Genomic DNA, 15171 nt, shown 5'->3' on the forward strand with positions numbered 1-15171 from the left:
GTCACACAGGTATGTCTCCCGGCAAAACATGCAGTGGCATAGCACTGGCCCAGGTGGCCTCCCTCACACCTTAAGGGGCTGGTACATCCCATTACAGTGTCCCGTGGGCTTCTGTTCTTGGCCTGCTGCTCTTCTCCTTCTTTATCTTATTATTTATTTATATACGTTGCATGATCACGCAGAGGCCTTGACCACGATTGGGCCCCGTTTTGTGCAATACTGTACGAACACATAGCATGAGCCAGACCCTGCTCCGAAGAGCTTACAATCTAAACAGGCAAGACAGACACAAAAGCAAAAAAGTCACAAGGTATGTGTCTGTGTTCTGTTTTAAGATTTAGATCCCACTTCCTTCTCCTCCTCCCAAAACATACACCCAGCTTGTTCCTCTGCACTCGGTGAGCCCTGCTTCTGCCACAAAGCTTTGGGTTTGTTTGTTTAACCTTGTCTAGCCACCCATTTTGTTTTACGTTAATACCTGTTGTTTCTCTTCTCTGTGTGTCCCTCCCAGAGCTGTTTCACTCTCTAATCAGCATCCTTCCCTATTCTTGCTCTTTGTAATAATATTTCCATTCCTTTAACTCTAAAGAAACTACACCTGTGTGAAATAGTGATGCTTTTTATTTCATGGCCATACCAAAAATTGTGTGTGGGGGGTTAATTTCAGGTTGAACAAAACATTTTGTTTTGTTTTTGAGCCCTATTACATGTTTTTTATTTTTAATAAAATTGAAGTAAGCTTTGACATGAAAAGTCATTTCAGATAAAAAAAAACTGAAATGCTCCAAAAAGGTCAAAGTGAAATGTTTTGTTGTTTTGGAATATTTTTAGATTTTTGGGGGGCAAACAATTTGGCAAATTTGTCTTAAATTTGTGAAATATTTCAATGCCCCCGAATCTGCATTTTTTTTGTGAAATAGTTTTGACCAAACTTTTTCCCTGAGCTCTAACAGAGACATTCCCCATGCTTGCAAACTCAGCGTGTCTTTGACTTCGCTACCTCTTTTACTCCTTGCATTCAGGCTGTTTCTAAATCCAGCCAGTTCTTTCTTTACAACATCTACCAAATCAATCCTCTCCCTGTCACCCCTGCTACCACTACAATGTGTTTTGCCTTGGTTATTTTTGTACTGGAATATACAGGCACTTTGGTTTTTTTGCTGGGGCTTGTGCTCTCACAAAGCAATACCTAGCATTTTCATCACTAGAACTCAAAGTACTTCACAGTCCTCAAAGTGTACAACAGCCACAGGGCTGAGGGAGGGAAGTATTATGCCCATTTTACAGATGGGGAGCTGAGGTACAGAGAAGCTTAGTGACTTGTCTAGTGTCACACAGGAAGTCTGTGACAGAGCAGGGAATTGAACCTTGGTCTCCCAAAACCATGCTTGTGCCCTAGCCCCGGTCAATCCTTCCTTCGGTTTACGGTACCACTCAGTGAGGTTCCTGTAGCAAGCTGTAGGCCTGACTTCTCGCTGGGTTAGTCCAGTTTTACACAGGTATAACGCATTGATGTATCAGGCCCAGAATGCCCATTGTTTTTGTTACCTCAGCTATGAAGATGTCTCTTCTTTTCCTGCAGCTATCCTGTATGCATTCCTCATTTATATGGGGGTCCTCAGTATCCTGACAGTGGGACACGTCTTCGTGATGTAAGTGGACGTTGTTTGTGAAACATTCCTGTACGTATTAAAGAATCTCTTGGGGTTTTTGTTGTAGATGAAAACACACTCACTATTATTATTTATTATTTGTATTGCCATAGCATCCAGGAGCCCCAGTTATGAGCCAGGGCCCTTTGTGCTAGGCGTTGTACAATCACAAAACAAAAAGATCCTGCTGTCTCATGAGTGCAAACTGGGAACTGGCCTGTCTTACAGCTGGAGTCTCCTGTTCATTGGAGCTAGGCTGATATGCACCATCTGACTACCTGGCCTTTTGTTTGCTAAGGGCCAAGCTCTTGATTTAAGAATAAGAAATTTATTCAACAGATTAACTGCTGACTGAATTTAGTAGAGCTACTGTGAAACAAAGGAGTTAATGGGGGACTGGATGGCTCACAATATGGGCAATGGGACATGGAACCTTTCACTTCTTCTGGTCCTGATGGGTAGTGTCTGAAAGTCTGAACAGTCTGACAGCTGTTGGTGCTAGAGAGACAAAATGGGGGAGGTATTATCTTTTATTGGGCCAACTTGTGTTGGTGAGAGAGACAAGCTTTTGAGCTTACACAGAGCTCTTCTTTGGAGCTCACCCATCTTGTCTCTAATATCCTGGGACCAACACAGTTACAATAACACTGCATACAGCTGTTGGTACTCTCGGTCCAAGGCTGGGGTGCTAGGTGTTTGCATTTCAGTGGGTGGCTGATGGATAACTGCTGCTCTCAGTCTTACTGAAGAGCCAGCTGCAGCATATTAACTAACTCCTCACTGTAGAAGCCTCTGCAGCTCAGTGCTGGGCCCTATGCATGGGATGGGGGTGAAGAGACCCACATTGCTGCTGCCCGTGCTTTGGTTTTTTTCTTGGGATACTTTCTGTCAGGCGGTCATTCTGAAGGCTTTCACCAGCACTACAGTCACTCCCATGCCCTTATTATGTTTGTGATGCCTGAACTGTAAATGGAGTTTTATTGCCTGTCACATAATCCTCCTTGTTTGCTGTATTTTTAGCTGTTCTATCAGACTGTAGCACAGGAGCTGGGATGAGAAATGAATAGGAGAATGTCGGCCTGAGTTCAGGAACGCACTGAAGCATGTGCTTAAATCCTTGTTGTCATCCCAGGGAAACCCCTTCTGCATTCTGCTTCAGGCAGTCCACACAACAGTTCAGGCCAACTTCATTTAATCATCACACAGTTATCGTTTTCCAGATGCCGATATCCTCCAACTAAACCACAGGGTTGCAAAGTTTAATACAGGGAATGTTTCCATGTGCTTCCACTACTACGGAGTGTCTAGGGCCCTGAATCAGGAAAGCATCCCCTGTTCAGAACAGCAGTTCAGCCCATTCCGGTCAATTCGATTTAAGTATGTGTTTAACTATAAAGGTTGGAAAATCTGGTTACCTAGCCATCCATCCTGTGCACTGAACGAGGTGGTCCTGAGTGTAAACAAAAAAAGGGGGGGCGGGGGGGAGGAAATCTGAGCCTGTGGTGATTGTACCATAGTGTATACACACAATAGGGCTGAATTAAGGTTGCTTAATTCTGGCACTCTGACTTTTGTGTGTTTGACTTCGCAAGCTTAATAAGGTTGTACTAATCCGGGGAGAGGAGGGGAGTGGGACGGGCGGGGGGAGAGGGGTAGATGTTCTCAGCTTCTGGTTTATGCTGCTCCAACATGATTTGATAGCGTGTGTTTGTTCTGAATAAGCAATAGAGTGTGATCTTTTTTTCTTTTCTTTTTCTTTCTGTTATTGGTTCACAGCATCAATCCAGTCAGGAATTGGTTTTACAAGAAACTGCATCCTAGAGACACTGATCATCTCATTAATTCTGTGAGTTGCTAGAATGCGCTAAATTGCCGTCCATGTTTTTACACTGAAGCGTTCACACCAGCTAGTCCTTTTTGAGATTCAGTAAATTATCAGCCACATCCCCCCATGAACAGGTTCCTGGGTAATCCTCCAAGTGTGGGTAGACAGCTGTCTCGATCTTTGGGGAGTGCTGGAGGGGGCTCGCCACCTATGTTTAATGTATGTGCAGTGGACACGTATGACTCTCAGGATACATCGACGCTGGAGCCGTGGGTGTAATGTCCAGCTCAGGTAGACATATATGTGTTAGCTTTGATTGAGCTAGCATGCTAAACATAGAAGCACAGCTGTGATGGGCTAGCCTCCCCAAGTACAATCCTGTCTGAGACCCTGGTTGCGTACTCGCAACCGCTAGCTGCTAGCCTATCCTGCGGCCGTGGCTACCCTCCTATCTGTAGCAAGCTAATTTCATCAGCGCTAATGTGCGTACGCCTACCTGAGCTGAAAATTACACCCCTAGCTCCAGTGTACATGTACCCTGTCAGTTACTGCCCAGGCAGCTGTTTGCCTCTTTCTCTCTAGTTTCAGTGCAGGAAATGTTCCACTGAAAGAATTACCCTGTTGTGACGTGGACAGCGTCAAGAGAGGGAAGCTGCTCTTCTAGGCACTCTGAACTCAGGCCTAGAGTTCTGTGACCAGCCCAGGGCCTGGAAGTGCGGCAGAGGCTGTGGGCCACAGTCTGCGCTGTTACACACTCGGCAGATGTGGAATATAGCTGTTGGAATCACTCTGGATTTACACTAGTGTAAATGACATCAACATCTGGCCTAGTGTACTCTGCCCACGCTGGATGAGCACACTTCCGTGTTATGCTCCCCAGTTATTCTCTCAGGAGTCTGTTGTACATGGCCTTCTTCACTGGTGGCGTGCTGAGTGCATCAGAATCATTAATGAATTTTAGCCACACAGCACCCCTGTAGGCCGAGACGTGTTATCCCCATCCTATTCATGGGGAACCGAGGCACAGGGTAGATTAAATGACTTGCCTAAGGTCACATGGAGCGTGTGGCCAACATTGGGATTAAACCCAGCTCTCCTGAGTCACAGTCCAGTGCCCTGCCCACTGGACCATGCCTCCTACGCTGATTAAAGAAGTGAGATGTATGAAGTGTGAAATACAAGGAATCCCTCAGTGAGGAATAAAGAGAGAAATGGGAAGAACAGAATTAGTTAGGGTGTGTTGAAATGCCCAGTATCTCTAGGCCTCAGCTGGCTGAGTCACATTCCCCAGATGATCAGGATGGCAAAGGTGTTGAGGCAATTGCTAGCTTTTCCTCTTGTGTGGTGTTTCTATTCCAAGGAGCTTGGATCCCCGACCAGAACAGATTCCACAAGCAGCGATGTCCCAGCTACCACGTGGACCATCTCCCAACGGCGACTGCGCTCCCTTGACACATTTCGAGGGTAAATTGCAGCCTCAGAGGCTTCTTTACCACTTCTTTATAAAGCTTTTCTAGGTTTGAAGAAATGTAATTGTGGCCACAGAATGAAATCTTCGCCCCCAGGGATGGTAGAATGTCATGGTATTGGATGTAGGTTTATATTTATGGAGAAGGAAACTGCCTATTAACAGAGATAGCTGGAAATTATTTTTTCCTGTGAAAACTTTTGAGTTTTCAGCAAATAATCAAAAACCAGAATATTTTGATTGGTAATGCTGCCCCAGTGCCTCATGGGGGTTGTAGTTCCGGTGCCTCATCCTCTTCTATAGGGTGGGCTTTTTGGTCAGACTACATCTTCCATCATGCAGCATGATCTTCCCTCTTGGATAGTGTAGGCCAGGCATCACGACTGCCCTGTGACCCTGGTGCTTCATGGGAAATGTAGTCTGGGTGGGAAGTTTGCCAGTAGAGGAGATGAGGGAGCATGAGGCAACTGAACTTCAGCTCCCATGTGGCACTGTGAGGGCATTTCAGAATCAAAATCTTTCACTTTTAGGCTAAAAACTCAGCTATTATTTTTTTGGTTTTCAGGCATCCAAAAAAACTTTAAATTTTCCATGGAAAGCAAACACTTTTCATGAAAAACAGTGTGTCAAAAACTCAGTTTTCCATTGAAAAACAGTTTAGATGGAAAACTTTTGACCAGCCCTATATATTATGGTAATTTCTTCCTCTCCCTCCCTGTGAGAATTGTTCCCTGTAGTGCATTTACTGGTATCTGTCCTGCCTGGTTTTGATGGGCCTTTCACCACTTCCCTTGACAGACAGTTCCACAGGCTGCCAGATTTCCATGGCAGGAAGTTTTTCCTGGTGTCCAACCTCCATTTCCTTTTTCTCATGTGCACTGGGTGACTTCTAGCTAGATTTTCCTTGTGCTCCTTCCTCGTACTCAGTCATTCTCTTCCCTCCATGCAGCTTACAAGTAAAAATACAGCCTTGCTGTTCCCTGCCCTGCTCCCAAATTTCCTTTGTGACCTTGGTCAAGTCTCTTAACTCCATGTTCTGATTTATCCACTGTCTACAATGGGAGGAATGACTCTTTTCCCTCTTTCAGGGGACCATGTGGGGGGCTGAGGACTTCCTAAATGAAGTTGGTGGAGTACATGGAATTATTAGGTCCAATCAGTGCAATCTCTGGCTTAGAGATCTGACAGCCCCAGGGGGTCCATTTAACTGGGAAGAACTGTAGGATCCTAGTTTTTGGGTTTCCTGAAACATTTTGAATTGGGCTGGAGCAAGGTGGGAAGCCAGCTTTGTGAACTTATATGGGAATATGAACAAAAATCACACTCAGCATGCTTAGTGATTTGACTTTCCAGTGCTCTCTCCTTCTTTCAGTCAACGTCAGTTTCCTCTGAATGAAGGTCTTTCACTGATCCCTCGACAGCATGCTTGGCTGTTCTTTTTATAATCTTGCTTAAAAAAAGACAGATTGAAAAATGTTTTAACGGGGTAAAATATTAAGCGTATGTCTGTTTCTGACACACAATATTGTATGTGCATTCTCATTATTTTTTATGTCTTTTTAGGCTCTCTCTCATAATTATGGTATTTGTTAATTACGGAGGAGGAAAATACTGGTTCTTCAGACATCAGAGTTGGAATGGTAAAGTATGGTTCATACATGTAATGCAGTCCTTAGTCACAGAAATGAACAGACCGGGCCAGGTTCTCAGCTAGTGCACATAGGTATAGCTCCATTGAATTCAGTGGAGCTACGTCAGTTTACACCAGCAAAGGATCTAGCCCCCAGCATCTAGCAGGAGAATATTTCAAAGCACGGTGTGATTGTTCCTGGTATCCGACAATCTTGGGAAGGCTTTATATTGTCACACAACCTTTTTGCTTACATCTTTAACACAGCCACACATTTTGAGTGGCCGTGTTATTATTTAACGCTTATGGTGGTATGACCTAGAGGTGACTGCCAGGTCACGATCCCATTGTGCTAGGTGTTGTACAGATAACATTAATGACAGGCCTGCCCCAGTGATCATGCTTGACGGTCTTGTGTTGTAACACGTTGTGCTGTGCTAATACCATGGTAAATTGTGAGGATCCCATGCCAGAAGTCTTCCCTGTGACACAGCCGTTAATTCAGACAGTGTTTGGGGCAAACAAACTGAAGGGAAAGTGAAGCAGATACAGTCAAAGGAGTAATTATTTGTCAGTATCTCTTAGGATGCTGCTTAAGAATTTGGTTTACTGAATCATTACAAGCATTCTGCAGTTCCTCTGCAGACTTAGAAATGAGGGTCATCATAAGTTCAGTCTTTCGAGGCAATTAAAACTTGTCTAATGATTCCTTTGTAGGCTTAACGCTGGCAGATCTTGTGTTTCCATGGTAAGTCTTTGTGGCGAATATTATTATTTTGTATTATCATAGCGCCTAGGAGCCCTAGTCATGGACCAGGGCCCTATTGTGCTAGGTACTGTACAAACACAGAACAAAAAGTCAGTCCCTGTGCCAAAGAACTTACAACAAAGGCAACTGACAGATAGACCGGGAAATACAAGGAAACAATGAGACAGTATTGGTCAGCATGATGAGCTGTGACCTGAGCACACCAACAGCCGAACCATTGTCAAGGTTTCTGTGGGCTTCACAGCAAAGAAGAGTTTGAAGAAGGATACTCCCTGAAAGGAATAAATGTCTCCCCTTGGTAGACTAGAAGGGCCACACAGTGGAATGCTGCTAAACTGCACTGAAATGCACCTTAAATCCATTTGGAAAATGGATTTTGGGGTGTATGTGTTTGGGGGTTTTTTTGTTTGTTTTTTTAAGCACAGACCAATGAGAGTCTGCTGCTGTGCCAGGGGCAGGGCTAATCTGGTGATGTGATATATGTCCTATGGGCTAGTACAGGGGTGGGCAAACTTTTTGGTCTGAGGGCCACGTCTGGGTATGGAAATTGTATGGCGGGCCACGAAAGATCACAAAATTGGGGGTTGGAGTGCGGGAGGGGGTGAGGGCTCCGGCTGGGGGTGCGGCCAGAAATGAAGAGTTCAGGGTGCGGGAGGGGGCTCTGGGCTGTGGTAGGGGATTGGGATGCTGGAGGTGTTGGCTCTGGGGTTGGGCCAGGGATGAGGGGTTTAGGGTGCAGGAGGGTGCTGCAGGCTTGGGGTGGAGCAGAGGGGTTTGGAATATGGGAGGGGGCTCTGCGCTGAGGCTGTGATGTGGGCTGGGGGTGCGGGTTCCAGAGTGGGGCCAGAAATAAGGAGTTCAGGGTGCAGGAGGGGGCTCCAGGCTGGGGCTGAGGGGTTCAGGGTGTGGGGGTGGGTGAGGGCTCCAGCTGGCGGTGAGGGCTCTGGGGTGGGGCTGGGGATGAGATGTTTGGCGTACAGAAGGGTTTGGGGAAGGTTCCGGGCTAGGACCGAGGGGTTCAGAGGGTGGGAGGGGGATCAGGCTGGGGCAGGGGGTTGGGGCGCGGGAGAAAGTCAGGGATGCAGGTTCTGGGCGGCGCTTACCTCAAGCAGCTCCTGGAAGCAGTGGCATGTTCTCCTTCTGGCTCCTACATGGAGGCGTGGCCAAGTGGCTCTGCACACTGCCCCGTCCGCAGCTGCCGCCCCCGCAGCTTCCAGAAGCAGCAGCATGCTGCCCCCACCCCCCCGACTCCTACGTGGAGGCACGGCACTGGCAAGACAGCTCTGCGTGCTGCCCCGTCCACAGGCGTCACCCCTGCGGGTCCCATTGGCCACAGTTCCTGGCCAATGGGAGCTACAGAGACGGTGCTTGGGGTAGGGGCAGCGTGTGGAGCCCCCTGGATGCCCCTACACATAGGAGCCGGGGCGGGACATGCCGCTGCTTCCAGGAGCCACAGCATTGGAGTATGTGTGATTAGTCGTGATTCCCCTGAATAGACCCATTTCACAGCTACCTGCATTTCTAGGTTTGTGTTTATCATGGGCACCTCAATTTCACTGTCACTGAACTCCATGCTGAGGCGGGGATGTTCGAAGTGGAAAGTGCTGGGGAAAGCTCTCTGGAGGAGTTTCTTGCTGTTTCTAATAGGCGTCATAATCATCAATCCCAATTATTGCCTTGGACCTTGTAAGTGGAGAGAATTCATTTGTTGTTTGCTTGTCCTTTTTGGAATTTGTAGCTTTCCCATTTTTACCTGGCTGTTTATAGAATGAATATATGATCAGTCCCACCCCATGGACCAACTGCAGGCAGAGGGCAGTTCTCTGCAAGTGCTGTAACAGGCCAAGAATGGTGAGCTGTTCAGCTGTGCTACATAACTCAACAACTGTCTGGTTTAAGGCTGTCTCCTTACTTATAGTCCTAGATTATAAAGCCAGAAGGCACCATTAGATCATCTAGTCTGACCTCCTGTGTAACACAAGCTGGAGAATTTAATCCGTTCAGCCATTTATTTGAGCCCAGTAACTGACTGAAGCGTAACTTCCAGAGAGAGATCCAGTCCATAGGAGACTGGGACCTCCCAGTTCTTGCTTTTAGACCGTCACGCCTTCCTCTTGTATCCTGATCATAACAACTGTACTCGGACTGTGAAGTTGCAGGGGAGTGGGAAAGGAAAGCCTGGAGTAGGAAAAGTTGTGCTTAAAGGAAGGGGCGCAGTGCAAGTGTGTTGCTTGAGTTTCATGGGACGGTCCTGCCTTGTGCCCTTCTCCCTCCCTGTACAGTGAGGCGGGGTGGGTAGGATATATCCCCAAAGCTGTGGAAGTGGGGCACGAAGTGAGTGCATCACACACCTCCTCTGGGACCCTCCTACACACAGGGTCCAGCCTGAGCCCGGAAGTCTACACAGCAATGAAATAGCTCTGCAATCGGCTTGCAGGGGTCAGCAGTGTTTTTTTCTTTGCTGCATAGACATTCCCTGAGGCAGCATGAGTACATAGGCCCTAACCCAGGGGTGGCCAACCGGAGCCTGAGAAGGAGCCAGAATTTACCAATGTGCATTGCCAGAGAGCCACCGTAATAGGTCAGCAGCCCCCCTCTTACATTGTGTGTGTGTTTCCTGTAGTGTCTTGGAGTAATCTGCGGATTCCAGGTGTACTCCAGAGACTGGGATTTACCTACCTTGTGGTTGCCGTCTTAGAACTCGGGTTTGCTAAAGCGGTGGCTGAGAATGATCCGTTGGTGAGTGATCCTTGGCTATAGCTCTGTCTTCGATGATGCTGGAGGGGCAGGCTGTAAACACGTGTAGGATACACAGCACCATCACATTTGCCTCTTGCACGTGCAGTCTGTTGCTAGATGGTCGCCCCTCCCGTGCCTGCCACTGTATTCCTGTCTCCGGCAGCTCTTGTGTGGTTTTCGGAGCCCTGCTGCACAAGATTAATATCTGTTTAACTGTACAGAGCAGTGCAAGGGGGTTGCTCAGGAACTGAGCAGAGCAGGGTGCATTTCAACTACTCCGCATGGCTAGCCCCAGCTTGGTTGCCATATAAAGGATTATAGAGGTCCTTACGAACTCACTCCTTCCTGATCTGCAATCAATGCCTCTTGGATTCCAAGGGTGCTGAAACACAGGTGTAATTTTGAACTCTAAATTCAGTCCACTGTCCACTTCAAGGCTCCAAATGCCTCCCTCTTCTAGAATTGTTGCATGTCAGTCTGAGCACCACCCTCTGGGCCAGAAGGCAAGGCAGACAGACCGGGCAGTAATGCCCTAAGAAAGCAGGGCTTAGCAGAAACACACTAAGCATGCTGGGACATGACCCTTTCCAATCACTTATAGTGCTTTTATTTTAATCTTTCTGACCCCCAACTGAGCCAAGCAAGGGTTTAGTCCATGCTGAATCCAGAGTTTCAAATTTCACCCACTTTAGCATAGCTAGGATTTGTACAACAAGGAAAAGTGCCTTGTTTTCCTGTCTGTGACGCACAGTCTGCAGAAAGGATTTTGCTCAGACTTTCAAAACAAAATCACTTTTGAAGGCAAACCTGGTGAATGTCAGTTTCAGACATTGTGGGTGTGTGAAAATGATGTTACAATGGAAAGCCTTGCAAACTCTGCAGTTATCACTCCCAACCATCTGCAGTGCCAGGGGACTGTTCGAAAGTGAAAGGTGTCTTTTCCCCAAATGCTCAGTGATCATTTGCCAATTAGTTTTCCTTTTCTTCCCTACCTCTTAAGCAGGAGACCCCGTATTTTGCCCTGCGGGATATCCTGCTCTACTGGCCACAGTGGGTTTTCATTCTGACGCTGGAGGCGATTTGGCTGGGTTTGACCTTCCTGTTAATTGTACCTGGCTGCCCAAAGTAAGTTGAATGCTTGGATTCCTTTTCCTTTGGGTGCTTTCTGTGTGATGTCAGGGGTTATTCTGCTGCATAGGAACCATGTTTCAGTGTGTCTAGCTCTGAGTCAGTAGGAAAAGGGGGTTTCTCAGTGAAACATCCCTTTCCCCACTTTGCAGTGAAGTACTTGGCTTTATGTAGAGGACATCTTTATTACTCACCTAAGTAAGAAGCAGGTTTAAAATCTCCCTCTGAGGTTCTCCTATGGTCTCCATCACTGTAGTATCTGAGCAGCTCACATCTCTCATGCATGTCTCCTCCCTGCACCCCTGGGAGGTACGGGAATGAGGAGCTCTCTTCCCGAAAGGACATCTCAACAAGCTAGTCTTTTCATATGGGCTGAGCTTTCAGGCTGCTGCTGTTGATGCTTGCTGTCTGCTGCCAGCTACATCCCTGCCACAGCTTGTGTGCTCAGGCAGATGAGGACCTCCCCTCCTTGTAAAGAGATCACGTGCACCTGGGTCCTAGTAATGACACGTGGTGCTTCTAGCTGAGACAGCCTGGAACTCTCCTTGCTTCTAGAAGTGCCTGGGCTTGTGGGATGCTGGATGGGGACCTTACTAAGCCTGTTCAAAGTACCTTGTTCATCTCTATGCCCCTTCTCAATGAGCTGCTTTCTGAGTGCAGTCAGCATTGGAGATGTCCTCCCCTGCCAGTGCTTGCTTCCCCAGCCACTAGCCTCAGGTGCTGACTAGTCATGTGTGGCCTCTTCTTGCCATTTCCAAGTACAGTCTCTGTTTGACACTGGCTGAGGGTCTCATAGCATCAAGGCACTGGGTTCTGGGGGATTTCTTGTTAACAGCACGTAGCTGCCCACCACGGAGTTTTGTTAGCCACTTGTTTCCAAGTGGCTGCAGCCTGAGGGGTCTCTTGGAGCTCCCCTGTGTTGTCCTTACTGCTGTGGGAGTCCGTGAGCATTTCCTTGCCTTTCGGCACCGATGCTGCACTGGCTTGTTCTGTATTCGGCACATTGTATTCACCCCTGTGCGTCAGACCAGAGGAAGACTCTGCAGCATAAAAAGCTGGGCTGAGTTCCACTGTGCATTGTACCTTCCCAGGGGCTCAAGAGCTGGATTTGCTGGGGGGGGGGGGGGCGGGGGGCGAGGGACGAGGGGCTGGGCTGGTGGCTGGGAAGGTGAGCTCTCCCTTTTGGAGTTAAGGGCAAGGCTGGGCAGTGCTGGGCTTTGGCTGCCCTGGTGCTATGGCTTGTTGACAGTTGATCTTGTCTTGATCAGCCTGAGTCTGGCACGTGTCTAGTTTGCCTGTGGGGATTGGCAGTTACAGAGCGCACTGGTGGTAACTAGTTACCAGGTGCTCTGCTTTCCAGGCATTGGCCAGTGTCTCCTCTGGGTTACCCTTCCCCTTGCGACTTGTACCAGGGAAGGAGGTAGTTCGGTGTATGACCTGATTGCCTGTGGGGATGAGTTTCTGCTTCAGCAGATCCCTAAAGAGCAGCAAAACTTAGCATTGTTGTTCATGCTTAAGCCTTTCAACAGAATAGCGCTGCAAAGACCCATGGCCTTTTGCTTCCTTTCCAGTGGTTACCTTGGCCCCGGTGGCATTGGGGATTTTGGAAAATATCCCAATTGCACCGGAGGAGCAGCCGGTTATATTGATCACTTGCTCTTGGGAGAAAAGCATATTTACCAACACCCATCATCCAATGTGAGTGGCTCTGACTTGCACATAAACCATTGACTTGCTGCAGAGTTAGGTTCTGTGTTTAACATGTCAACAACTTTAATATAAAATTAGCTAAGTTTTCAAGAAGAAAAAGCTACTTCCTTCTTTAAATGCCAACTCTCCCACTCTGTCTGGGATGTGACAGCTAAGAGGGGCTCTTCCTTGCTTAGAAGCTCTCTCCGAAACTTAGTTGACAACTCTGGTGGTACCACTGTGGGAGGTGGAAAGGCTAGACTTGGGAACTGCTGTGGATGGGTGGGGCTGGCCTGGCCTATCTGCAGCTCAGCAAGTTCACCAGCTTTACATCAGCAGCACACTGGCCTGGGGGCTGTGGGGAGAGGGTTCTGCTCCAAAGACCATTTCCTTGGGCTGTGTTCTGAGGAGGGATTGTCATACAGTGTAAATGGAATGATTTCAATGTGAAATCTAAATCTGGCATTGACAACAATCAGGTTTCAGCGGAGGGCTGGGGAAATGGCCCCAGGGTGAGAGAGGGGAGAAGGAAGTTCAGGGCTGGGTGCATATCTTTTTAATCCTAAATCTCTCTTTCTGCAAGGTGCTCTACCAAACAACAGTGGCCTATGATCCCGAAGGCATCTTGGGAACAATTAATTCAATCTTCATGGCGTTTTTGGGACTTCAGGTACCGTCTTTGCTTTTTGAACCTACATTGTCAGCAAGCCTTCGTCTCCCAGAAACAACTGAAGGTGTTTTGTCAAAGGTGGGGGTAAGGGGAAAAAGAGCTTTTCGAGCTGGAGTGGCAGCATCTTCTCTAGAGGTAAGGTTGCAGTCACAGTTCCATTATAAACTAGCCAAACCCTCTGAAAACCTCCTGAGTCCAAGTTGGCAGGGCAGGAGGGGCCAGCTGGCAGAGGCTTTAAATCAAAATTTGAGGTACATTGACCTGCGTGATTCTGAGGTTTAAAAAAACCAGGTGTTTTGCTCAGTTCTTGAAACCCTTGTTTGTCCTATCTGGGGAGGCCTAGAACCATCGCACCAGTGGCTTGTGGTGAGGTCTGGCAATCACTCGTAGCAGCTGGCTGCTCAGGGGTTCTGAAAGTAAGACTAAAAATGGACTCAAGCTGTTAAATTTAAGCTCATATGTTAGAGAACCTTGGCTGTGGTGTTTCCATCACCGTCCTCATCTCTCAAATGCGCTTAGCACCTGTCGTATGTGTTCGTTTTCCAGAATAGGCGACGGCGCGTTGCCACTCAAACCATTAACATGTCAAAAGTTCCCTCGTAGCCTGTCACTGTCACTTAAAACCGAAAATAACTAGGGGGGTCTCAGATACTAGGTGTGGGGAACAACCTTGTAGTGGCTGACTTTAGATATGTGTATCTGGACTTAGGTGTGATATCCAACCGCCCTAGTTTGTCAGGTAGAATGGCACGCTGCATATCCCATGGAGGAAAGGAGTTCTGCATTGTCCATGGGGTGCCATTAGTTGTGTCTGAATATGAGTTTGAGAAATCGGCTACGTGGATTGGAACTGAAAGGGAGTGTGTGTCCTGAAGGGTCAAGGAGTGCTTTTGGGTATAATGGTATATAGGTGGCAAGGCATGGCCATTTAGGTTGGTGAAAATGTTAATGTTGCCTTGATTGTTCTGGATTTTCCTTATTTTTTAGTTGCCTTAATAGGAGCTGCACTGGAGCAGCTGTAAAAGTTGTGTGGGTGTAGTTACTCACATGGGGTAGAAATCAGAATTTTTTTGTTGCTAAACAAACATCACTTGTTTTTCACCTGAATGCATTCTCCTAGAAGAGTTCCTAATCTCGGTCTTCCAACTGCTTAGCACAAATAAAGCAGTTTAAGCTTCTCCATTCTACTGCAAGTGGCTGGTGGAAAATTCCTGGTATGTTTACTGGTTTTTATGCCTTTGTTTTTTATAGGCAGGAAAAATATTCTTGTTTTACAAAGACCAGCACAAGAAGATAATGAGTAGGTTTTTTATATGGAGTGTAGTCATGGTAAGTAACATCTTTTCTTAAAAGTTTAAATTACTCATTAACAACCACATCTTTTCATGCAGCACAAGCTTTCTATTTCTAAGATGTGCTGCAGTGAAAGTTCATATAAACTCCAAACTCATTATTTCAGGGGATTATTTCTGCTATCTTGACAAAATGCTCTAAAGATGAAGGGTTTATTCCTGCAAATAAGAATCTATGGTAAGTAGAGACATGTAACTTTTTACTATTCAATGTGTTTCTCTCCAGCTATATGGACACAATGTATTTAA

The 15171-nt window shown here is 47.1% G+C and overlaps 1 protein-coding gene across 3 annotated transcripts in view; it reads left to right on the top strand.

Moving 5' to 3' along the window:
- The window catches only part of HGSNAT (heparan-alpha-glucosaminide N-acetyltransferase), a 28417-nt gene that overhangs the window by 12135 nt on the left and 1111 nt on the right, over nt 1-15171 (top strand). For 2 of the 3 annotated variants that reach the window (XM_084626808.1, XM_084626806.1), the window contains exons 5-16: nt 1583-1652; nt 3429-3498; nt 4838-4941; nt 6509-6585; nt 7293-7323; nt 8870-9030; nt 9968-10083; nt 11084-11208; nt 12783-12909; nt 13484-13570; nt 14822-14899; nt 15030-15100. In XM_084626808.1, the coding sequence (XP_084482934.1) occupies nt 1583-1652; nt 3429-3498; nt 4838-4941; nt 6509-6585; nt 7293-7323; nt 8870-9030; nt 9968-10083; nt 11084-11208; nt 12783-12909; nt 13484-13570; nt 14822-14899; nt 15030-15100 (1117 nt within the window). The remainder of the gene's footprint in view (nt 1-1582; nt 1653-3428; nt 3499-4837; nt 4942-6508; nt 6586-7292; nt 7324-8869; nt 9031-9967; nt 10084-11083; nt 11209-12782; nt 12910-13483; nt 13571-14821; nt 14900-15029; nt 15101-15171) is intronic. The other variant, XM_084626807.1, reaches the window with a different exon arrangement.

This window comes from Lepidochelys olivacea (genome assembly GCF_965140295.1).
Source record: "Lepidochelys olivacea isolate rLepOli2 genome assembly, chromosome: 4".
NCBI classification, from domain to species: domain Eukaryota; kingdom Metazoa; phylum Chordata; order Testudines; family Cheloniidae; genus Lepidochelys; species Lepidochelys olivacea.